Source organism: Gekko japonicus, unplaced genomic scaffold (genome assembly GCF_001447785.1).
Source record: "Gekko japonicus isolate JY-2015 unplaced genomic scaffold, Gekko_japonicus_V1.1 scaffold159, whole genome shotgun sequence".
NCBI lineage: Eukaryota > Metazoa > Chordata > Lepidosauria > Squamata > Gekkonidae > Gekko > Gekko japonicus.
The window spans coordinates 1,157,663-1,184,196 of NW_015169177.1; the positions used below are offsets into that span (position 1 = coordinate 1,157,663).

The 26,534-nt window shown below is 41.8% G+C and overlaps 1 protein-coding gene across 1 annotated transcript in view; it reads left to right on the forward strand.

Annotated features, from left to right (window-relative positions):
- Nucleotides 1–26,534, forward strand: part of EML4 (echinoderm microtubule associated protein like 4) — a 197,411-nt gene that overhangs the window by 104,026 nt on the left and 66,851 nt on the right. The window contains exon 2 of the mRNA XM_015416014.1: nucleotides 23,322–23,504. Coding sequence (XP_015271500.1) covers nucleotides 23,322–23,504 — 183 coding nt within the window. The remainder of the gene's footprint in view (nucleotides 1–23,321; nucleotides 23,505–26,534) is intronic.

Below are 26,534 nucleotides of genomic sequence, written 5' to 3' on the forward strand. Positions count from 1 at the left end.
AGATGGTTCAGTAGGAGGGTAATCGATATGGCTGACTTATAGACATTACTGCTACTATAGATACCTGTTAGCTAGACATGTTCAAATTCCTCAGGCCTTGTTTCTCTACTACCTGGAATTTTACCACTCCTGCTTTAAGTAGCACATGCTGTGTACTCATGAAGCCCCCTTTTCCGGGTAAGCTTGCATCTAAATCAGGCAAACTGTGATTTTCACAAACCATAGTTTGCCCCATTGCAGAATTAGAAATCAAGAGGGAAGTGTGGGTTGTCACAAGGTGGGTAAATTTGGGTACAGGTGACCGGACCATGCCTTGACATCACACAGAGCTATGTTCCCACCTTTAAGGAGCCTGAGCTGGTGCTTCAAAATCTGCAGTGCTGATCTGGGCTTTCTGGTGCCTGAGGATTGGATTCTGGTGCCAAGTAAATTGTGGAACTGGTGCATAAGAGGCCCAGAGAATGGGCTTGGAGGTATATGACACAGTTTTATTCCTGAGGTGAAGCTTCCTGGATGAGAGAACTCTGTGTAAACTACTCTGAGCTTCTCTAAGGAAGAACAGCATGTATGTCGAAATACAAATAATTGGAAGCACTTTCTTAACTGTTCTGGTAAATAAAAGGGGGACATTATATTCACAGTTCAAGATTTAATATTTCATCAGGTACAAAAAATTGGTTCAAAGACGAAGATCATGTTAGGGTTGAAACAAAGTTAGACATGTCATTGAGTGTTGTGTTGAGTGTTGTAGATAACTCAGCATATCATGCATGTATGGATAATCTAGGGTGGGCAAGAAGTAGTATAGTATAGTAACTGACATTTTTAGCGAATTACTCTTGATCACTTGAGTGAGCAACTTTTCCACACAAAAAACGTGTGTGTGTGTGTATAACAGCTACTGTATATTGTGTAGTTAAAAAAGAGAGAGAAAATTATTCATGCTGCTAAGAAGTACAGGAGACTATGTGTGTGTGCTCCATTCAGTCCCAAGGTAAGGGATCAAAAGTTCTCTCACGAGGGGTGGAGGATACTCTGATACACTTGAGTTCCTCCTCCCACAATCCCTGGAGGTCAGAAATTGATTGAACTTTCCATCTCCAGGGGGAGGAGGAGCCCACCCTCAGTCTTTTTCCTGTCTCCACCTGAGAGAGCAGTGGATTTAGAGAGCTCCTGCAATTTTCCTATAAGGATCTCTTTTGGTTGCACTTTGTTTTTTGCTTTCCACGCATGTGCCTTTCCCTTTGTTTAAAAAACAAACAAATGTTGTTCTTCTGGCCTCGTCTTCCCTGAGGCTGTTTGCCTTTTGCCTGCTGCTTCGGTCATGGTGATGTGTGCAGCTGAAGTCTCCTCCGACCATGGGACCTCCTCCGAGGGAGAGTTGGGGGAGGTGATCCCCAGGCAGTGGAGTAGGAAATCGCTGCAAACTTGCTTGCCCAGCCATCCTGCCACAGCAGAGTTCCAGGAGAGAGCCCTAGGCTGAGAATCATCTGGTTTAGTTCATGAAGAAGTAGGCTCGATTTTTGGCGCCATAACTGCACCCTCTACTGAACACTTATGATAGCCTGTATTGGACCATCGGCCCTGTTCAGTGCAGCCTTCTGCAGCCATCGGAGCAGTGAGTCCAAGAGAGACAGTAGCTACCTGCTAGGGGGGAAGCTAGGAGGGTCTGAAGACAGGGATTCACCCTTAGGCTCTGAGGATTCTGATGCAGATTTGGATAAAGAGGAATGCCAGTTGTCTTGAGGACAAAGTCCCTCAACAGAGCAAGCCAACTCGTTTTTTCTCATGAGGAGCTTCCCACTCTCTTACATAAAGTATTAAAAAATTGACATCTTTCTGCCCCTAAGGTAGAAATCCCCAAGGAGGAAAAGGAGGAGGAGGACGATGACGATAAAGGGGCCCCTGAGGTTTTCTCTAGGGTTAGAGAGCTGGGTTCAACTTTTCTCTTCCCAGTTTGGTGTAGTGGTTAAGTGCACGGACTCCAATCTGGGTGAACCGGGTCTGATTCCCCATTCCTCCACTTGCAGCTGCTGGATGATCTTGGGCAAGCCATAGTTCTGTCAGAGGTGTTCTTGAAAGAGCAGTTCTCCCAGAGTTCTCTCAGCCCCACCTACCTCACAGGGTGCCTGTTGTGGGGAGGGGAAGGGAAAGGAGTTTGTAAGCCGCTCTGAGACGCTGAGTGAAGGGCAGGGTATAAATTCAATCTCCTCCTCCTGGGTCCAATCTCCACTTCAAATTCCTGAACAGTTTTGTGAGATACAGGAAGTTCAAAATGGGGACCATGAAGACCATTGTGAAAGCCTTACAGCCAAACGACTTCATGGTCTCCATTGATTTGACCAAGGCATATCTTCATGTGTCCATAATTCTCCAGGACAGACAGTATCTGAGATTCATCTTTAGTCAAAAACACTTCCAGGTCAGGGCCATGCCATTTGGGTTGACATGAGCGCCCTGGATATTCACAAAACTGTTCACTTGATGTAAGCATGTGTCTCAAAGGAATCTATATCTGTCTCTACCTTGACAATCTCCTTATAAGGTCATCTTCACGAGAGCAGGCACTCAGGGACATTCAGGAGACTATCCAGTGCCTCTCCGCTCACGGCTTCCTGATCAACCTCCAGAAGAGCCAACTAACACCTGCCCAAGTCATCCCACATTTGGGGTCAGTGATAGATTCAATCCAGAGAAAAGTGTTTCTTCCACTAGACAGAGCAGAGAAGATCAGTCAGACCATGAAACAGGTTCGCTCTGTGAAATCAGTGGACTTGATGATCCTAGCACATCTGCTAGGTTTCATGATTGCAGCCATCAAGACAGTCCCTTGGGCCTGAGCACACTCTTGGGTACTTCAGTGGATGCTATTGCCATATCAAAAGCTCATAGCCCTCCGAAAGCACATCAGAGTCAGCATCAGTCAGTATCTCAGGAAGGACCTCATTTGGTGGACAACCAAGAAACACTTGCTTTTGTCAGATGGTGCAAGAGGAAACACCTGCAACCAGATACCCTGGATCTTCCTCAGGTATTGTCTTTCCTACAGGATGGAGTTTCTCAGGGTCTCCCCGTTGCCAGGTAGCTGCTCTAAGCACCATACTTTTATCAGTTATTTATTTATTTATTATCGAATTTCTACCCTGCCCTAACATCCAAAGCCAGTTCAGGGCGGCTTACAGAAAAACAGATGTTACATTAAAACATAAATTACAATTAAAACAATTCTAAAACCATCTAACATAATAAAGTGCTAATAGTCGATGTCATTAGATTGATGGTGGCAGCCATTATTCGATGCTCTTAACTCACAGTTGGCTCCCAATCTTCATATTTAATTGTCCTTGCAGTGATTGATGTCCTTTAGGCTGTTGGTGGAAATTCTAGGGATCCAGGGCCCTCTCTCATTCCGCCATCAGTTGTTAACTGTTGGTGGTGGCGGCGGCTCCCAAAAGCCTGGTGGAAGAGCTCTGTTTTACTTGCCCTGCAGAACTGTAAAAGGTCCTGCAAAGCCCTGATCTCCTCCGGGAGCTCATTCCACCAGAACGGAGCTGCCACCGAGAAAGCCCTGGTCCTGGTTGTTGACAGCCTAGCCTCCTTAAGACCTGGGAGGGCCAGTCGGTTCTGAGCCCAACAGGTCCAACAGCAACAGCACTGGCGATCTGCCTCGATCCAGATACCTCTGGAGGTCATCCGTGAAGGTGACCAGTGCCATCTTCGTCCCATGGCCAGGGCAAAGGCTGGACTGGAAGGGATCTAGAATAGTGGTGCACCACTCTCCAGGCACCCAGCGGTGAAGAGATTTCTGAAGGGAGTTACTTTGTCTCAGCCCCCTGCCATGCACAGGTTTCCCTCTTGGAGACTTCATGTTCTAACCAGTCCTCCATTAGAGCCTCTTAGAGAGGTTTCCCTGAAGTTCCTTACCCTGAAGGTACTTTTCCTGGTAGCTGTTACATCACCAAGACAGGCCACAGAGATAGGTGCTCTTTCCATCAGAAGGGGCTTATGGATCTTCCATAAGGACATGGTGATTCTGTGCAGAGATCCCACCTTAATTCCCAAGGTTAACACACCTTTTCACGGCTCACAAGAGATATATTTGCCATCCTTCTGCCTGAAGCTGTGTCATCCTAGGAAGAAGAATTGGCACTTGCTTGGCCAGGCAGCATAAATCTTTCTCCTGTCAGGATGGCAGAGGGCAACCAGGGGGTAGGACTGGACCTAAAATGCTGGCTCAGAACTGCTGTTTAAATATGAACATTTCATACCTGTTCTTGACAGCAGTAAGAAACTGAAACTTGGAGTCTGCATGAGGAACACTAATGGGGCCAGTAATGATGTTACGTTCCTGAGCAAGGTTACCTGGTAGGTCTGCATTGTAAGGTACTCTCTGGAGTAAGGTAGAATGTGGTATTATTGTCCTACAAATAAAGGTAATTCATCTTGGCTTGGCTTTGTGAGGATCCTTTGATTGGGGTGTGAGTGACAGCTTTCTCTCAAGCAGCTGCCTGTTAGCCTTCAAGAAATACACGTTAAAATTGCACACAGATGTGGTCAAGATTCACTGCTTTGATGCAATATGGAGTCTCTGTAGGCTTAGCAGCATAGGGCCTAAGGACCTTGAGGAGTTCCAGGGCTCATGGCTCTTGACAATTAGTTGGGTAACAGTAAGTAACAATAGCTTCAAAACTTTTATCATAGGGTTTGGATGGATCAAGACCTTCATTTACACTTACTCTCAGAATGTAGTTCATTTCTGATACTGTCTCCCTTTTCAGGTAACTGATACTTCAGGGCATGTCTTGCCTTTTCCAGCTGTGCCCAGAATAACCTAGGCTATGTCAGCACTGTGCAGAATGATGAGGGAAGTCAGCATGGAAGACTGAGCAAGTGATTGTTCGTTTGAAAAGTGTAAACCCGAGAACATAAGAATGCACATACGAAGGTTCAGCTTTGGACAGTGCATGATCCTTTCTGTCTTACTGTGGTTTTTAAGCCTGCTTGGTGGTATATTACTATAGTCTGAGCAAAAAGGAAGCAATTTTTGTAAACACCTTAATGCTTACATAAGCTAAGCATAAAGAGATTACTTTCATAAGAATTCCAGTTCTTCTCTCACGTTTCTCTTTATACACTGAGTAACGTCTGGATAAACTTTATGATGTTAACTAATGTCTTTTTTTCAGATTGGCATTTTAAAACTGGCAAGGATAATTACAGTGGTGACATTTGCCCTCAATCATGTGCTGTTTATTCCACCCCTTTTTAATGACATAATAATTAATCCAAATGATCAAGGGAGTAAGTAGTACCACTAGAACATGATAATGAGGAATATGCAAATTCTGAACATAGAAATAAAGCCAGCATCATTTTTATATTTAAGAAGTACAGTAATTTGGTCCTCAACCTCTCTAAAACAAGGAAAATACCTACCTCATTCTATGTATAATTAAGTGCACAGAATTGCAGGGCAACATGCCAAAATGTAAGCCAGAACTCCATGCAAAAAAAAAGTGTGGGGCACAGTTTGTACATCAGTATCACTACTTTTGCCTTGTGAAGTGTGGGTCCAATAAACATATAAGCATTCCTGACTCCTACCTAAAGTGCCCCATACAGGTATCTCCTTGCAACTGATTTCACATGTGCAGCACTATCACCGGCTACACCTTTTCCTGCCCTGTTTTATTCAGACTACACATGGGATAGTAGAGGAATAACACATGTTAAATATGCGGGGGGGGGGGGCTATACATATTTTCATAAGTGCCATCAGGTCTAAACTGACTTGCAGCAACCCCAGCAAAGAGCTTTCCAGGCAAACGAGAAGTAGAGGTATTTTGCCATAACCTTCCTCTGCAGAATCTCTTCCTTGGTGGCTTCCAATCTAAATTTTGACCCTGCTTATCTTCCAAAATCTGATGAGACCGGGCTATACCATGCTGCCTTCCCTCCCTCCTCACACACAGAAAATAAATAGTGAGCCTACTGTAATATGTTAGTCTTTGTTGTGCAAGAAGGGATTTTTCCCCTTTTTCTCTTGATGGTACATTCCAACATGATTAATTTGTGTGCGTCTTGAATGGTTCAGACCAGGAAATAATATGTGCCAATAAGAGGTGGTATGATAACCATCTTCAAGTCATTGAAGGGCTGTCATATAGAGGATGGCACGGAGTTGTTTCCTGCTGCCCCAGAAGGTTGGACCAGAACCAGTGTGTTAGCTAACTGCCTTATTTCTTTATCAAGCTTGGGGGAATTATGATTTAAAAAGGGCACTTGGCATATAGCATAGGGACATAACCTGTGTATACCAGAGTCAGAATTCCCAGAGTCCGTGAATAGATGAGGAGACCAGGTTGCTGTGGTAATTGTTCTTTTACTTAATTATTGTCAAGCATACAATTATAACTAGCACACATGCACATGCAATACAAAACTAAGAAAAATATGGTAGGAAAAGATAACGACTTTTGCATTAGCAGGAGTATCATTGGTGGGTGATACGTTACCTGTCCAGTGAAATGAGTGCAGCGAAAAGGGAGAAAAAGGAGAGGGGAAATGGCCTGTGAGCTGGCCAGCAACACACTGAGTGGTCCCAAACTGATTAGGGATGGAGCTTGAAAGTTGGGGTGGGGGTGAGATAGGGCTGAGAGAGAGGGGGGGATATAACTGCATGTGCAGAGACTCTCTCTTAAGTAGCCAATTTATGACCTGAGGCAAGAGCTGGGTGGTCACTGGTTCCCAGGAAATGTAGAAGGCAAAAACAATACCTTGGGTAGATAGAACAAAAGAAATGATGGTTGGGCAATTTAGGGTTGATGTGTGGAGTGACATCTCTTGGAGCAGGTGTGAGATAAGGGAAGGAGGGTGCAGTCACTTTAACAATTTGATGCTTATCGTGGGTGTCTTCTGGATGGGTGGCAGGGAGGTTTATTGTACCTTTTGTTTCTGGCTGGGCAACAGTCTTTGTTTGAGGATGGCTTAGGGGGAGAAGGAATGTGCGGCGTGATGGAGAAGCGATCCCTTCATGGCTCCTGTCCATTGCCCTGGCACTCAATTCACAGTTCAGCAAGGCAGTGTGAGTGAAAGAGTCTCTTTAACAGTGCCATCTGGAATGGCTTCTTGGCAACAAATGGGTTGAAATTGAATCAGAAAAGTTTTCGGCTAAACATTAGGAAGAACTTCCTGACAGTCGGAGCAGTTCCTCAGTGGAACAGGCTTCCTCGTGATGTGGTGGGCTCTCCTTCATTGGAGGTTTTCAAACAGAGGCTAGATGGCCATCTGACAGCAATGCGGATTCTGTGAACTTAGGCAGATCACGAGAAGGAGGGCAGGAAGGGTTGCATCAGTGCTTAGTTCTTGTGGCCCTTTCTTATATGCCCAGGGAAATGCCGATCACCACTTTGGGGTCATGAAGCAATTTTTCTCCAGGCCAGTTTGGCTGGAGATCCTGGAGATTTTTTGTCATCTTCTGGGCATGGAACAGCAGTCACTGGGGGTGTGGGAGGGAGGCATTTGTATATTTCCTGCATTGTGCAGGGGGTTGGACTAGATGACCATGGAGGTCCCTTCCAACTCTATGATTCAATATTGGTACAAGCAAACTGAAGGTAAAATGATGGGCGGGAACAGTCCTGTTTTACAGGTTTGTTGGATGAGGCCCCTAAGGAAGTCATAAGAACATAAGAGAAGCCATGTTGGGTCAGGCCAATGGCCCATCCAGTCCAACATTCAGTGTCACATGGTGGTTAAAACTCATGTGGCATTAGGAGGTCCACCAGCAGGGCCAGAACTCCAGAAGCCCTCCCACTGTTGCCCTCCAATCACCAAGAATAGAAAGCATCATTGCCCCAGACATAATGTTCCATCTGTACAATGTGACTAATATCCACTGGTGGACCTCTGCTCCATTTGTTTATCTAATCCCCTCATGAAGCTGTTTATGCTTGTAGCGGGCACCACTTCCTGTAGCAGTGAATTCCACGTGTTAATTACTCTTTGGGTGAAGAAGTATTTCAGTTTATCTGTTCAAAGCCTACTGATCATTAATTTCATTGAGTGCCCACAAGTTCTTGTATTGTATCACATGCATAATTTTGTACACCTCTATCATGTCACCCCATATTCATTGTTTCTCCAAACTAAAAAACCCCAACCTCTTTAATCTTCACAGGGAAGGTGTTCCATTCCCTTAGTCATTTTAGTTGCCCTTTTCTGGACCTTTTCCAAAGCTATAATATCTTTGAGGTGCAGTGACCGGTACACAGTATTTAAGATGAGGCTGCAACATAGATTTACACAGGGGCGCTACGATACTGGCTGATTTGTTTTCAGCCCCCTTCTTAATAATCCTTCACATAGCATTTGCCTTTTCTATTGCAGTTGCTCACTGAGTCAACATCTTCGTTGAGTTATCTACCACACCTTCAAGATTTCTTCTTGTCAGTTACCACCAGTTCGGACCCCGTCAACATATATTTATAGTTAGGATTTTTGACTCCAATGTTCATTACTTTGCACTTACCCACACTGAAGTTCATTTGCCACATTGACGCCCACTCTTCCAGCCTCCACAGATCCCTCTGGAGCGCCTCACAGTCCTCCCTGGTTTTCACCACCCTGAACAACTTTGTGTCATCTGCTAACTTAGCCACTTCACTGCTTAACTCCTAACTCCAAATCTTTAATCAACAAGTTAAAAATGAGCAAGTTAGTAGTGAGCCCTGTGGTACCCCACTGCTTCCAACGTTCCACTGTGAAAGCTGCCCATTTATACTCTCTGTTTCCTGTTAATTAACCAGTTTTTAACCCACAAGAGGACTTGTCCTCTTATCCCATGACTGCTGAGTTTACTTAGGATCCTTTGATGAGGAACTTTAACAAAAGCTTTCTGGAAGTCTAGGTAAACAACATCTACTCAGTCACCCTTGTCCACATTTTTGTTCACCCCCTCAGAGAACTCTACAAGGTTAGTGAGACAAGATCTTGCCTTACAGAATCCATGCTGATTCTTCCTCAGTAGCTTTTGTTCATCAAAATGTTATGATAGAGATTGTTCCCCTCCCATCCTGATCAAGACATGCAACCATTTACCACTTCACTCTTTTTTTGGGGGGGGGGGGGGCACGGTGAAGAAGTATTTCAGTTTATCTGTTCAAAGCCTACTGATCATTAATTTCATTGAGTGCCCACAAGTTCTTGTATTGTATCACATGCATAATTTTGTACACCTCTATCATGTCACATAGATTTACATCATGTCACATAGATTTACATAGATTTACACAGGGGCGTTACGATACTGGCTGATTTGTTTTCAGCCCCCTTCTTAATAATCCTTCACATAGCATTTGCCTTTTCTATTGCAGTTGCTCACTGAGTCAACATCTTCGTTGAGTTATCTACCACACCTTCAAGATTTCTTCTTGTCAGTTACCACCAGTTCGGACCCCCATCAACATATATTTATAGTTAGGATTTTTGACTCCAATGTTCATTACTTTGCACTTACCCACACTGAAGTTCATTTGCCACATTGACGCCCACTCTTCCAGCCTCCACAGATCCCTCTGGAGCGCCTCACAGTCCTCCCTGGTTTTCACCACCCTGAACAACTTTGTGTCATCTGCTAACTTAGCCACTTCACTGCTTAACTCCTAACTCCAAATCTTTAATCAACAAGTTAAAAATGAGCAAGTTAGTACTGAGCCCTGTGGTACCCCACTGCTTCCAACGTTCCACTGTGAAAGCTGCCCATTTATACTCTCTGTTTCCTGTTAATTAAACAGTTTTTAACCCACAAGAGGACTTGTCATCTTATCCCATGACTGCAGAGTTTACTTAGGATCCTTTGATGAGGAACTTTAACAAAAGCTTTCTGGAAGTCTAGGTAAACAACATCTACTCAGTCACCCTTGTCCATATTTTTGTTCACCCCCTCAGAGAACTCTACAAGGTTAGTGAGACAAGATCTTGCCTTACAGAATCCATGCTGATTCTTCCTCAGTAGCTTTTGTTCATCAAAATGTTATGATAGAGATTGTTCCCCTCCCATCCTGATCAAGACATGCAACCATTTACCACTTCACTCTTTTTTTGGGGGGGGGGGGAGAATTCGAGAAGGATAGTCTGTTGTAGTAAAATTAAACAGGACTCTTGTGGCACCTTAGAGACAAGCAAGAATTTATTCCATCCAGAGCTTTTGTAAACTGGAGGGCTCACTTCATTGCATTTGTTAGTTTTTCTTTATGGAGATACAGTATTTTCATTATAGGCCACTGTATGTCTTTATTCTTGTCTATTGACAGAAAACAAACCTTAAATTATAAGGTGCTGCTTCTATAAAAGATTTCACCATAATATAAAATTTCACCGTAATATGTGTAACCTGCCCCATATTTGTCATGGAGCAAATGTTTTCCAACGTCACAAAATTCTGGTTGAATCCAGTGAGGGTAGCTGACCTGGAGTAGTGAAACTTAGCCATCTGAGTGCCAAGCCCAACTCTTAACAGTATTATATATTGATCTAGATTTTTTCTGTCCCTCCCAAGGACAGGGCCTTACTCTATACACATGAATGTATAAAATACACGTGTACTGCAAGTGGGAATTAATGGTATATGCATTTCTGTAAAATTGTTGAATCAGCAACCTTAACCCTTTCTCAGGTGCTACTTAAGAGTTGATTTTAAGCACTATGCCTTTGATTCTACAGGCACTTGTGATAGGCCCTGTATACAGTTTGAAGATGGGTCTGTGGATTGGGATTAGTAAAAGTGATATGAGCCCTTGAAAGTTGTTGGTGTTAAATGTTTGTTAGCCGCCTCAGGCAGTTTCCCTGGAATGGTAGCATAATTTTTTTCCTAAATAAATTGAATAATTAATCACCTGAGTTTAATTATGCTTTAATCAGATTCATAGATGGTTATTTTGTATTTATATCTATTATTGTTACCCACCCTGGTTTCTGATTATGTCAGGAGAAAAGTGAAGTATATATATTAACTAATTTAGAATAGTGGTGAGAAGACTGGTATCACAGTTAACTTTGGTTGGAGGGGAAGAATTTAAACAACATGCTTCTGTCAAGCTTAATGTGGCCGATGAAGTTATTCTCCACCTGGCCTGAGTTAGCCCACATAAACACAGCTTTATGTGCCATCTTGCATTAAAAACAAAAATCATATGTAGAATATTCTAAATGGTACTCTCATGCAAATGATCCTGCATGAATTATCTTTCCTAAACATTCCAAGTCTGTGATGTGGCACTAAATCAGAACTCTCTAGAGGATAATTGGAGCAGGCACCCTGGGCTTTTCTGAAGTCCAGACCACTAAAATGTAACTCTGTGTGCTTTTTGCTTTTTTTTTTTTTAATAGTATTGCTTGTGTAGAAACTTAACACAACTTTCCCAGGCAAAAGTTTTGAAAAACCTGGAGATAGTAACATTTCTAAGATGGTGAGGAATATTCTCTGTAGAGAAGCAAAAGAGTCAAAATGGTTGAAAATAATTTTCCAAAGTGGCTTGCCATATCTTCATATGTACTTAAAGTTTCATAATTGGGGTGGATTGCCTGAATAGCTGGACCAGGGCTAAATGGCTTTCTTTGTTAGCATGACATTGTCTTAACTTATATTTAATCACTAGTTCCCTTGGCCGCACATTACCTCATATGTGCCACAGGAGCATAGTTCAGTTACTTCACTTCATTGAACAAGCCTTTCACAGTTTGACAGATCAGTTCAGAGCTTGGGGGGGTTGGCTGGGAGAGCATGATAGAAATGCTTTAAAGATCACTTCATGCAAGCTGGGACTTCCCTTAGTCAAACTGCAAGTGTGGGAATATTCTTTTTGTCAAGGAGCCCCTGGGTCAGCCTAGAGTTGTGTTTATTTAAAAATAAAAGTAAAGCTAAGTATCAAGAACTTTTAAAGAAATAGTAGTCAGCAAGCCAGTATTTCTAGACTTGAAGTTTAATCCTTCCCAAGAGCTTTACAGAGTTGATAAACAACTCCCTTAAAGGGGGCGTTCCTCCTGTAGCAAGCAATGTGGCATAATGGATAATCCCAGGGAAGCAATTTTTGTCACTGATTCCTGCTTCTAGTCTGACTGCAGTTCTAGCAGATGGCCAGTAGGAGAATCTGTGTCCCTCATCTAGTTCTGACCCTGCCTGCTGCTAGGGGTGCAGCAGTCTTCCAGCCTGCTTGTCCTTGCTAACAAATAAAGCATTAATGGGATTTTTTAAAAACGCTAGTTGTGGTACCTCCTACATAGTTTCATTCTTGGCTTCATAGTATATTTTACTTGACATTGGTCAAATAAGTGCCTGGTTGTCAATATTTAACTAGTCAGTTTGCCACCATAAAAATTGGCCATATGCATATACTATTGGCGCTCTCATTAAAATCCATGTTTTATAGGGATAGCTCCCCACTGTGCATACTGGGTTTTGGGTTGGTATATGGGTGAACTGGCTCAAACACCATGTGGTTTTATAGTGTCTTTTTTGAAGCTGGTTGCCTTTTAGATTTGTTTTGTTAACTACACTTTCCTGAAGAACTCTGGATTGTAGCTAGACTTAACTAGATGTTACAACAAATACTTTCCTTTCCTTCTCTTTCTGCAAAGACTGAGTTTTAATGGAGCCTCGCATTGAATGAAAATGCAGAATTACAGCTTAGTTAAGGTGAAGTTTGGTACACACTTGAATTTTAATATTTTATTTAAGCTGTTAGGATGTTAGTTAAGATGTTAGGAATAACATCTAGGAATTCAATTTTCTGAATATTTATATTAATATAAAATGTGGCTAAATTACAAAATATTGAAAAATAGATGTGGACAGATGCTGTTATTTCAGAATGCTAAAAACCTAATTCATTCCTCAATGTATTTATCTGTGTAAGTCTCTATCACAACTTGACTTCTGGTATACATTAACTTAGACATGAAAGTTATTTTAAAATTGTTCTACACAAATGTGAAATTAAAGATGTTTCAGTCTTTTTTACTCCCAGTGGAGTGATATACATTTCATCTGCAATAAACAACTTTATAATGAGCCCTAATTATCACCCCATTTGTCTTAGGATCAAGTATATTGTATAGCTAGTTGTATAAGAAATGTGATCCAAAAGTAGAAAGGTCATGTCCAAAATACATTTATAAGATCTGCATAGTATGGGCATACATTAACTTAGACATGAAAGTTATTTTTAAATTTTTCTACACAACTGTGAAATTAAAGCTGTTTTAGTCATTTTTTTCTGCAATAGGGTGACATACATTTTATCTGCAGTAAACAGATTTATGAGTCTTAATTATCACTCCTATCCTTCAAGTAACAAATTGTCTTAGGATCATGTGTATTGTATAGCTTGTTATGTAAGAAATTTTATCCAAAAGTTGAAAGGTTATGTCCAAAAGACATGAATAGATCTGCATAGTATAGGCATTTAACATACACATTGTGATTTCTAAAGCAAAAGATACCATTATTAATGACGATGGAGGCCCAGGTAGCAGCCACTTAAAGCAAAAGATACCATTATTAATCTGAAAGTGGCAGTACTCAAGATACGGTTCATACAGTTCAACTCCTTAGTTGCACCAATATTATTTCTATCTTTATCTCATTTTATTTATGAAACTAGGAGGAGAGTCAGCTACATTGAGAAACAGTAAATTCAAATTTAGTATTATACCTTCCATGGAGATAGATCAAGATGGGTAGTCATGTTAGTCTATCTGTAGCAGTAGAAAAGTACTGTGCCACAAATTTTGTCAGCCTTTAAGGTGCTACTGGACTCTTGCTCTTTTCTACTGCTATTAGACCCCTGCAGTTTATTGACCCCTAGAAATGGTACAAGTGGTTTCCTCTTTCTATGCCTATTCTGAAAATATTTCAATACTTATTTGTATTTATTTATAAAGCACTCATACTGAGCTGTGGGGAAAAAACCTTATGCAAATTGTATTTGGGTGTATATTTTATTTATAAGGAAGCCACAGCCCTCAGTTTGCAAGGCTGTTAACGATGGGACATTTTGGAGGCCATTAATTCATAGGGTCATCATAGGTTAGAAGTGACTTAATGGGACTAAACACACATTTGTTTATTTATTTGTATCCCACTTTTCTTTCCTTACAAGGGCCACCAAGGTGTCTCAGTTTAAAATGTACATGATAAAATTACACTTTAACCCCCCCAACACATCATTAAAGCAATTAAAATAATTAAAATACATACAGAACATAAAAACAGCAGTTAAAACATTGGTTAGGAAGGAGAGATTGCTGAGGAAATGTCAAACAAAGCAAAAATGTCTTCACCCACTGGTGGAAGATGGCTACAGAAAGGGACAGATGAATCTCCCTGGGGACAGAGTTCCAGAGCTTCGGCGGCATGACTGAGAAGGCCCTCCCCCAGGCTCACAGGAGGCGGGGCACCCAAAGCAGGGCCTCAGAAGATGATCTCAGTGGTTGGATAGGTAACATGGGGTACATACGTAGAGTGACAGTTCTCTGTGTCGCTCCCATTGCTGCTGCAAATGCAGTGGCATTCACAGAGGCAACAGAGCACCCACACAACAGTTTCCCTTGAACCTTCCTTACCTCACCCCCCCCCCCCCCCCGCTACCTGCCATATTTCCATGATGTTTTGTGCTTTTATCCCAATAAAGGGGTGTGTGTGTGTGTGTGTGTGTGTGTGTGTGTGTGTGTAATGGTTGGACAGGTTCATAACAGAGTAGGTAGTCTTTCAGGTATGTTGTTCTCAAACCATATAGGGCTTTGAAAGTCAAGAATACCATCTTGAATTGTGCCTGGAAACAAATTGGGAGCCAGTGCAAATGGGCCAGGACTGGAGTGTTATGGTCCCTATGACCTACTCCAGTCAATGTCCTGGCTGTAGCATTATGTACCAACTGAAGTTTCCAAACACTTCTCAAGGGCAGCCCCACAGAGTGAACTGCCGTACTCTAATCTAGATGTAACCAGGGCATGCACCACAGTGGCCAGATCTTTTCTGCCCAGCAAAGGCCACAGCTGGCTAACTAGTCAAAGCTGGCAAAAGGCACTCCTGGCCCCAGTTTCCACCTGCTTATCCAGCAGTAGGCCTGGGTCCAAGAGCACCCCCAGGCTGTGGACCTGTTCCTTCAAGGGGAGTGCAACCCCATCTAGAATGGGTGACACCTTAAATCCTGGCTTAGGCCTTCTGCCCACCAGTAGCACTTCCATCTTGTCAGGATTTAGTTTCAGTTAATTAGCCCACATCTGCTCCAAAACTGCATCCAGACAGCAGTTCAGGGTTTCTACAACCTCCCTGGGATCAGCTGGAAGTGCAAGATAGAGCTGAATGTCATCCACATGTTGGTGAACTCACCCAGCATTTTCATGTAAGTGGAATTGCTCCAGAATGCTTTTGGTTCATAATATCTCCTTATTGTGAAGTATAGTTGGCTTGTGGGTAATTTTCGATGTTACATGCAGGAGTTCCTATAATTTTAGGGAGGGAATTAGATTGGTTTTATGTATTTGTATTATTTTATATGATTCTGTCATATCATATTCTGTAGCCCTGACCTGAATAGCCCAGGCTAGCCTGATCTCATCAGATCTTGGAGGTTAAGCAGAGTTGTCCCTGGCTAGTATTTGGCTGGGAGACCTCCAAGGAATACCAGGGTTGTGACTCAGAGGCAGGTAGTGGCAGACAACTTCTGAATGTCTCTTGCCTTGAAAACCCTACAGGGTCACCATAAGTCAGCTGTGACTTGACAGCACTTATATTGTTGAATATTGATTATATTAAAGTTGTATTTTAGTTGGTATAATTGATGTTGCTGTTTTAATTCTTGTAATTGTTCATTCTGTAAACCATTTTGAGCTCTTAGCCAAAGAGAAATGGCATAAAAATGAAATAAATAATAAGATGTTAAAGATTACAGCAGACAAAATGGAAACTTGTGGAACCCCAAAGGCCAAGGGGTTGAGCAGCAGTCCCCCAGCACCACCTTCTGAAATGTACCCTCCAAATAGGAGTGGAACCACCCCAGAACAGTGCCTCTGAGGCCAGATGGGCAGTCCAGAAGGATACCATGATCAATGGAATAGAAAGCTAATGAGAGGTACAGGAGAATCAACAAAGTCACACTCCCTCTGTCCACCTCCTGGCGTAAGTTGTCCACCAGGCAACCAAGGTTATTTCTATCCCATAACCAGGCCTAAACCCAGACTGGAATTAGAGGTCTAAACAATTTGCCTCATTCAGGACAACTTGGAGTTATCCAACCACTGCTAGTTCAATCACGTTGTTCAGGAATGGAACATTTGAGGGTGGTCAATAATTGTGATCTCCTGGGTCAAGGGTATGATTCTTCAGGATACAGCATAGCCTACTTCAAGGTTGGGGTGACCACCTTCTCTCTTAAGGAGGTGTTAACTACCTCTTGAACCCAGTCAGCCAGCTTCCCCCTCTCCCAGAAGATTTATGTAACCAGGAAGGACAAAGGTCATGCAAGTAAGGTAGTAGGCCTCAAACTTCAAGGATCCTGTCCACAGCCTCAGTCTGAGTAAACTAAAAAGTATCCCAGACAATTGGACAAATCAACATCCTGGGACCATCTGATCCTGTCATTGCTAATGTAGAGTCCTAGCTGGAACAGATGCGACAGATTTTGTCTGCAAAGTGCTGAGCAAAACTGTTACAGTGGGCCAGTGAGCCATCCACCACTTCCTGCAGGACAGTTTCAAGTAACAAACATCTGAATACCTGGAACAGCTCCTTTGGCAATGGTGCAATGGTGGTGGGAAAGTGTTGTTTCTCTCTGAATACCTGGAACAGCTCCTTTGGCCTACACTATGCAGTGCAATGGTGGTGGGAAAGTGTTGTTTCTTTGCTGCTGTCACTGCCACGGAGTATGCCTTAAATGAGGTTTTGCCTGTGTCTTATTGGATTCATCCTGAGTTTTCCGTCACTGTTGCTTTAGCTGTCACCCACCTACCACACACCTACTAAGCCAAGTAATATGCTAGGCAACCTCTCACAGCCAGCTGATTCTGTCAGTCTGTGATTATTGTTTTAATGATGATTATCGTATTTTAAATTTTAATTGTATTTGTTGTATTGCTAATATGATGTAACCTGCCCTGAGCCCGCTTGTGGGATAGGTGGGCTATAAATACAAAATAAATAAATAATAAATCACTCACAGCCTGTCAGTAAACCAAGCCTCTTCCTGGGCTCTAACACTTGAGAGAGGGAGCCTGGGAGCAGTCATGTCACCACCTGGGTCATTTCCTCATTCCAGAGGTCAGCCAGGGCATCAACAGAAGCAACAATCATATCAGTAGCCATCAAACAGCCATTCAGATCTATCTGTAGAGCCTTGTTATCCTTGTAAGACTAAGTCCAAGCAGCTAATGATCTGTCTATGTATAATAATGGAACTGTCATCCATTTCTCAATCCTCAACTCACATTACTCCTGCCCAGAATAAAATACCAGAATAAACTACCAGATCAAGAATGCAGATCAAGGTGCTTTTCTCCCTTTCTCACAATACAAGAACTCGTGGGCACTCCATGAAATTGCTGAGCAGTCAGGTTAGAACAGATAAGAGGAAGTACTTCTTCACCCAAAGAGTGATTAACACTTGGAATTCACTGCTACAGGAAGTGGTGGCAGCTACAAGCATGGACGGCTTCAAAAGGGAATTAGATAAGCATATGGAGCAGAGGTCCATCAGTGGCTATTAGCCACAAGGTATAGATAGGGACTCTGGGGCAAGTGATGCTCTGTCATCTTGGTGCTTGGGGGGGGTCAACAGTGGGAGGGCTTCTAATGTCCTGGCCCCACTGCTGGACCTCCTGATGGCACTGGTATTTCTGGCCACTGTGGGATACAGAGTGTTGGACTGGATGGGCCTTTGGCCTGATCCAACATTGGCATCTCTTATGTTCTTATGTTCTTATGAATCCTGGGATATGCAAGGTGTTGCCATTCACAAGCGAAACAGGGAATGCCACCGCCCAGCCAAATCTCAATACATCACAGCTCTGTTCAAATGATACATGTAAGTACAGGATCAGCACTCAAGGGCAGAAGAACAAAAGTGAGCATGTTAGCCCTGTTCCCCAGTGTCAAATGTGCCGACCACAGCACTGCCTCCATGAATTTGTTTCACATGGAAGCTCTCTTACAGTAATCCTAAACAGGTTTACTTAGAATCCTAATCAGATCTATCAGCGGTGCTTACTCCCAGGAAAGTGTCCTTAGAGTTGCACTGTGGGTTGGCCCCACAGTTATGTAACACATTCATTGCTAGTTGTGTGCATCATTATTGATCACTGCATGCTGCTCAAAATTACACTTAGGGCCAAATTAGATGTGGAGACAGGAGATCAATGAATGGATCTTCTGCTGTCCTTTAAACTTTACATGGCAGATCTCGCAGAGCTCTGATTCAGACCACTGTTAAATAGTGGGTTTAACATGGCAGAGGCGTCTGAATAAATGTTTATGATTAGGGTTTTACAACTGCTGCTGAATAGATAGTAGTAGGCATCTAGTGTACTATATAATTGGAACATCAGTGTCACCCTTTTGGAGACCACAGGAGGTGGTGGTGGCTACAAGCATGGACGGCTTCAAGAGGGAATGGGATAAACATATGGAGCAGAGGTCCATCAGTGGCTTTTAGCCACAAGGTATAGATAGGAACTCTCAGTCTGGGGCAAGTGATGCTCTGTATTCTTGGTGCTTGGAGGGGGGCAACAGTGGGAGGGCTTTTAGTGTCCTGGCCTCACTGGTGGACCTGATGGCACCTGGTATTTTTGGCCACTGTGTGACAGAGTGTCGGACTGGATGGACCATTGGCCTGATCCAACATTGGCTTCTCTTATGTTCTTATCTTGTTCCTTTCCCCATAAACTTAGAATGTCAATTGAGCCTATTGCAAGAGAATCAAAAGTGCAATTTATTAATTGTTTTGTAACACCCAGGGCTCTAAAGATATGTGTTGCATTGTGCAACATAGTAATTAGTGAACAAAATTTGGCATGCAGAATAGAAAACGCAACATGGCATAGGTGTGAACCACCCACAACTTGTTTACTCCAGTGAGATGTTAGAATCAACGTTTTCCTGGTACTCTTTCAAGACTAATTTTATTAAGCAGTGACATTTTTTTTTTAAAAAAAGCAACCTTTAAATGAAACTAGGTAGCTTAAACATGAAAATTAATCTTATAAACTCCCAAACATATTTTGGGGCTGGTTTGCCTCCTGCAACAGGATTTTCCTGCTTTGCTACCCAGATGAAGGAGTAGTTGGGGTGTTTTCTGCTGTTTATCTTTAAACTTGAATTTTTGAACAGTGGGTTAGGCCCTACAAGCTTTCCCATTTATCTTACTCAATTTCCCACCTCACTGCAGACTTCAACTAGTGTGCCTTTTTTTTTTAATGTGGGTGCTAAGATTTCTGGCAAAGCTGTTTTGGTGGTCAGAAAGGGCACCTCCTCCTTCTTTTGCTAGCAAAGCTGGAAATATTCAACCCAGCATGTTTTTTGGACTCCTCCTCCTCTTCCTCCTCTTGGTCACTTTTGGAAATGAAAATCAGTTGACTTACAAGAAACCTGCTTCTGGAGATGTTTATGAATTGACAAAAATGATACCTGCTACTGGGGAAATTTTTCCATCTGTGTAAATCCCATTGCAGTGAACTGGAATTTCATAAGAGTATGGTGTTCTAGTTTTGCATTATTATACATCTGTATCTCATGGCTTTCAATTAGACTTGTCTAGACACAATTATATGCATGGTTGCATCTTTTATTTGAGTTTATAGCGTGCCTTGAGGCCAATTCATGCATTACCCATAGTAGGATGGATGTTGGCTGAGAATCCAAATGGCATGAGTACAACTCCACACGGTTACCTGCATGTGTGAAACCTCGTTCAGGTAGTTAAGACTGATTCGAATCATCATCAGTGCTGGGTTTTGTGTCCAAATGTTAAGGCTAGGTTGTTGCCTGTCCTCTTGCCTCATCTTTATAAGCTAACATTGCTGCTCTCTGCACTGAAATGCCATATTTTTTTCTAATACATCACAAGGGGTAAAGCTTTTGAAGAATGCAAAATTCTCATTTGTTTCACATAAAGACCAATGTGATTTTGTATATGGAATAAAGCTGCTCTTTAACTTCAGAATACATTAGACTGATAAACTGCCCAGCCACATTTTGATAAGCTGGGAGAACCAGTATTTTCAGGCTACCTTCAGTGACAGTGTATAAGTGCAGAGTCAGGCTTAGTTTTAGATTATCCAGCAATGATGACTTCACTATTTTTTCCCTCTCTTATTTGTGAAATGATGTTCCAGAATAATCAGGAAATTATGAGTTTAAATAGCACAGCTTTCTTTCTGGGCAGAAATATAAAGCATTCCACAACCATCTGAGTTTGTTGTTAGAATAGGCAACGAATATTAGCAATGTCAAATGCATTTTCCTTAACTGTTTTGAGTACAACTTTTCCTAGGTGTACTTGTCACATGATTTTAAAGCAGCGAATCGGTCATGGTAGTACTGGTGCATGCAGACAGTTTAGGAGGAATACATTTGAAATCTCTTGTGAACATGTTTGAGTAGTAATTCAATTTAAACAGAATCCAGGACAGAACTGGTTATATATTTAAGCAGCTAGAGGTTTGCAGTCAAAGACTGAGCATAAAAATATGTGAAACCCTTTCCTGTTTCTCAAGTCAGACCCCATGCTTCCACAACTAAATTCTGTTACTAGCCCTGTGTAGGGGTTTCCCTTCTTGAACACTTCTTTCTTGCACTCCCTGTTATTGTTCTTTTGTATTTGATATCCTAGGGTTGGCCAGTTGGCTTGTCAAGAAAGACTATAAGTTGACTAGTCAAAGATTGTCAAGAATTTTAAAGCAATAACTTTATTGCAACCTGGTGATAATTAAAGTATCTTTTTAAAAACTTATGGCAATTATAGATACAGATTGGTTAGCTAAAAGCAACAGGCCCCTCATGGTATCTTAAAGACTTTTCGTTCTAGCATAAGCTTTTGTGTACTGGAGCCCACTTTTGCAGGTACAGTGAATGAAATGCCATACTGTCTGCATGATGATAAAAAAGAAAATTAACTTTAAAAATAGTAAATAACTACTAGAACTTTTAACAGGCTTATGTATTGTTGTTTAGAAAACACTCTGTAAATGTGAAATTATTTGCCAAATAGTTCTTCTCTCACTTTTTAAAATGGAACCCCAAGATCAGTCTGTAGCTTCAACGTTTTCTAGGAAAGAAATTAAGACAAAAATAAAGCAAAGTAACAGCAACTATTAAAAGAAGGCAGCTGTCCAGCTAGTACTGTTTAGAAATGCCTGCAATTTATAGCATCCACCTTTGCCTGCTGCAGATCTAGAGGACAAGAACCCTGTACTCCTGCCCATGGTAAAAAAAATGGGAGCCATAACGAAATGACATAACCTGTTGCCTGCACATTGGTTTCAAGGAACAGTTGACTGAGCTCAAATGATCTTGACTGTCATTGACCAGCATCCCAGCCCCATTCTGTCACTTCCTGAGCTCCTTAAAGCAGGTCTCTGGAGAGGCAACACATACATTTTTCTACACAAGTAAGAACTTCTCTGCATGTTCTAAAGAAGTCCAGTTTTCAGGAGCAAGTTGCCTGTGAATATAGATGTTTCATTGAGCTGTTATGGCTTAAAGACTCTCAAGAGTCATATCCTTCTAAGGTGTCCAGGTGCCAGTTTTCCAGATTCCTGGTTCAAGGGCTGTAGGGCACTCTCCCATATCAGTTACCAGTACAAGAGGAGGGCGGCAGTTGGTTGTCAGCCACCATTGAAGAGGGATAGAGTACTCTTGATGCTTGCTTTCGCATCTGTTCAGTTGCCTGCTGTTGAAAGTAGCTATTGACCAGAGACTTAGGCCACCCGTGCAAGTGTCGGTAACTGCATCATGTAAGAATGAATTCTGTCTGTGCAACAGATCTTACCATTAACTATTTTAGAAACATTGTCCAAGTTTTTGAATGCAGCCATTAGGAGATCTTTCTTTCATTACAAAGGCACATGTATCTCTCACCAAGAGTACAGCTGCTCAAAACCCAAGAGGGTGGAGTCAGCACGTGAAATTTAAAAATGTTAAACTGTTCTAAAGTGACCTTAACTGTGTGATATTCGTGTGTATGTGCAAGCTATTTCTGTCCTCCTTAATGGCATTTGAAAGCTACAAATATGCATCTATTGAATCTGTCTCCCATTGAAACAGAAATAGCAAATTCCCTAGACCATCGCTAGACATAGCAGATGCTTATTCACCCTCTTGGTAATAACTTTTAGAGATTCCACAACTTCTTGAGTGGTTTCAGTATTGCCTCCTGTATTAACTTGCCAAGATGGGTGTTGAGTAAACCAACATAATCACTGAAAAAGTTCACACTGTTAATTTGGTAATAACCGGATTAAAAAAAATTACTAGCAGTGAACTTTACTGTTTGATCAAAAACATGAAATATGAATCATGTACTACAGTGCATCACATTACTGGAATCTGGAAACCTATCAGTGTAACTTGAGTAGATTTATTGTAAAAGATTAACTTTGTCATCTACATTTTGAGTCACTTATTCTTTTGAAATCTGTGTCTGTAGGTAACTATTACAGGAATAGTTTAAAAAGATATCTCTGCATTTGCTGTGTTCTTTAAATCCAATCTAATGCTGGCAAAAGAGGCCATTAGTAACCGGAGTGGAGTGCCATGGGAATAGGGGCTGAAGCCAGACACTCTTGTTCAGCAAGGAGATATGGCAGAGAATAGAATTACTTATTCAAATACCAATCTTAATGAAACTATAGTCATTATTCCCTTGCTTTATGTATTTGACCTGGGAAGTCAATATATTCTAAGGCTAAAGTTCAAACATCATCTTCCTATCAACACTGTGGGAATTCTAAATCTTTGTGTGTTGTGCCAGTATAGTCAAATATACATGCTGTGGTTGCTACATAAAATTTTCTAAATCATACCAGGTGGTAGTTGTTCCTACATGGTGAGCCAACTGCAGAGCATCTGGATCTACACCTTCTATCCCTAGTCTCCAAAGATAAGTGTTTGTGGTGGAGCTATTGCAGACAGCTCTAACAAATGCTGGACATTTTTGGAGTGCTGATATTGCAGATTGTTCTCTTTACATTTTTCTGATCTTTTTGTGCTGTATTTGAAATGTTAAGACATACTATACAACTTTTTAAATGCATTTCTTTTTTTAAAACAGATGACAGCATCTCTGCAGCAAGTACATCTGATGTCCAGGACCGCCTTTCTGCTCTTGAACTGAGAGTTCAACAACAAGAAGATGAAATCACAGTTCTGAAAGCAGCCCTGGCTGATGTATTGAGACGTCTAGCCATTTCTGAAGATAATGTTGCATCTGTGAGGAAATCTGCACCAAGTAAAGGTAGGAGGCTTCTAGTGCAGATCACTTCCGGAACATTCGGCCATCAGTTTATGCAGGGCAAGAGTGAGGTTGGGCAGGGTAGTGCCCCATGAATTGAATGTACAAGCTACAATGTGGCCCATAATCCTTTGCGACAGATATGGATTCTATGGGGCTAGGTAAGAGTTTCTTCACAGAAGAGACTGTGTGGAAGAGTGTCTCTCAGAGCACAAGAAGCTTGAAAATTGTTAATTTAATTCCTTTAAGGGCTGTTTTACACATTACTATGAGAGATGCTGCTTTAAATGGTAATGCCACCTTACAATATAAAGCACCACTTAAACAACAGTCTTGGTCATCGTGTAAAAAGTGTCTCCTCCCTCTTCCTTAAGTTCACTCATGGGTAATTAGCAGAGGCAGGGAAATTGCCTATATGTGATGGCTCCAGTTGCTGTGGCAAATGGTGTGATGTCCTCTGCTTCTCTGCTATGTAGCATTGAGGGGAGTAACTGGTTAAATGTGGGGCTGGATATAATCAGCAATGGCATGTGTAGAGTAACTTACAGAAGAGCTCAGATCTTCTTGAGCTTTCTCCATTGTCTTCCCCCTTCCTCTCTTTTATTCTTTAACTTGTAGTGTTTCATTTCCAGCTAAAAAATGTTTTGACTTTTATCACAATATCTCAATATTCATGGATGGCTCAAGTAATTAAAGTGATTAGGCCCTTCACTAGGACATTTTCTTCCATTGGTCTCAAGGGCCTGGTGATGGATAGGAGAATGTGATTAAATTTAAAAACAAGCCAGAACCTGATGCGGACAGTGGTGAATGGTCACTGTGGGTCATATTAGGGACTGTTATCAGGCTGCTACAGTCCAGTTGCGTGCCTATGTCTCACTTGCCTGTCATCCAGCAGCCATCTGTTTGAATGCAGATTTCACAAAACCTTGGATCTGTCTGGTGTACTCTTTTTGTTTGTTGGGGGTATGTGTATTCCTTCACTTGCATTATGAGTGGAATTTGTGAAAATAATTTCCCATTTCTCAAAAGCAAAAACATGAGTTTAAGTCTAGTTACTCATGTTGTCTGATTTTTTGGAAATGTTGAAAAATCCGAGTGTTAAAATGAACCTGTGTTTACATCATTCAGATGTAATGTTAAACCATGCTTTGTGGCTATGTGAAGGAGTCATGTGTACAATGAGATTGCTGCTTTTTAATAGAAGAACATAGTTTTCATTGTACTGAAACCACAAGCTGTGATTCACGATCTTCTTCACAGACCAGGATTCCAGTTTGCTTTGTAGGAAAGAATACAAACATAATTTGTGGTTTGCAAATAATTACAAACTATAATTTGGTTCCAAACTAGAAGTGCTTAATTAGCTGAGGAGGAGGGAGCATACTAGCTCAATCCCCACCACCACCACCACCATCAGATAGCTACAAACCAGGGGTTGTCAGCACATTGGAACCGTGCCACTGTGTTGTTTAGAGGATCCAGTCTTTTCAAACCTGTAGGCACCGGTAGAATTCTAACATAGAGAGGTGTGCACAGTCACAAAATGGTTGCTACAGGAGGCAGAGTCAACCACAGAATGGCAGAGAATGAGGTTATACATAACTCTAGTAGTAACTCTTCAGAATTTCAGCAAAGGCTTTATTTATTTAGAACATTTATATGCTCTAAATAAAGATGTTTTTTGTTTTTTTAAAGGCATCTATCATTTAAAAAAACAAGCAATTAAAAGTCATCCTGTTTGACCGGAGGATTTTTTAAAATGAGCATATTGTTTAAAAATATTTCTTACAAACAGCTTGCCTTCAGTAAGGCAGTGAAGATCCCTGTGCTGTGGTGGCAGCTGCTGAAGAAGCATCTTGGGGGGAAACTGCACAGCCAATCAGTGTGCTCCCTCTAAGCTCTGGAGTCCTGTGAGCAAAAACTCCTACTTTGTGAGCTACCGGCATTAAAGTTGTGAGCGAGCAATTTAGCTGCTGCATAAATTAGTTTGCTCTGGGGCCCTCCTTCCTGAGCTAAGACAAAAATGTGTGAGCTGGAGGCTAAGAAACTGTGAGCGAGCTCACACTAACTCGGCTTAGAGGGAATACTGCAGCCAGTGAGATCTCCAGTGGCCAATCGGAAGCCCTGCTGGGCTAAAGCCCCCCGGCCATGTCCACTTTCTAAGAACAATCTGTGGACACCAGGAAAATTGTTGGCAGGTGCCAGGGTGCTCAAGGGCGCCATGTTGGGGTCCCCTGATGTAGCTGTTTATTTGCAGTAGGGTGATATAACCATTAGTCATACCTGATGCACTAGTTTTGGAACAATCTGGGCCTATGTTTATTCCTATTATACAAAAATGAGGTCTGAGATTAATGTTCTCAGTTTTTCTTGTGTTTGTGTAAATACACATTTTAATGAGAGTGGATGGTTCAAAAAAAGAATCACTGGGAAAACTAACCCTTTGGGGGCGACCAGTTTTGTGATAGTTCTTTTCAGTATCCTTTTTTTCTGCAGTCCAGAGCTGTGAGTTTCCTGAGCCATGCCTCTAGGCTGCCAGTAAATTAAAAGGCATGACTGTATAGGGAGCTACTTGAATGGCCTTTGGGTGGGATTCCGTGCCCATGACATGCACAGTTTTTAACACAGAGACATACCTTCAGCATCAATAAAATAAAGCCTCTCGAGTGAGTATTCAAGTCACTCCCTAGAATACTGTTACAATGCCTATGTTTGTGGTTTGGTATGTAAAGCTATGTGATTCTAAATTGGTATGCCCATCTGTGGCCTTTCTAGGAAACAGTCAGACTAGCGCTCTGGAAGATCTGGGTTGGAATCCCCACTCTGCTCGGTGACCTGGGGTCAGTCACTGTCAGCCTCATAGGGCAGTGGTTATGAGGATAAAATGGAGGTGAGGAAAACAATGTTGTGAATTCCTTTCAGTTCCTATTCAGAAGAAAAGCAGGATATAAATATCTAAAATAAATAAATAAGAATTCCCAGAGAGAGCTGTAGAAAATATAACTAACATTTTTAGAGGGCCTGTGAAAA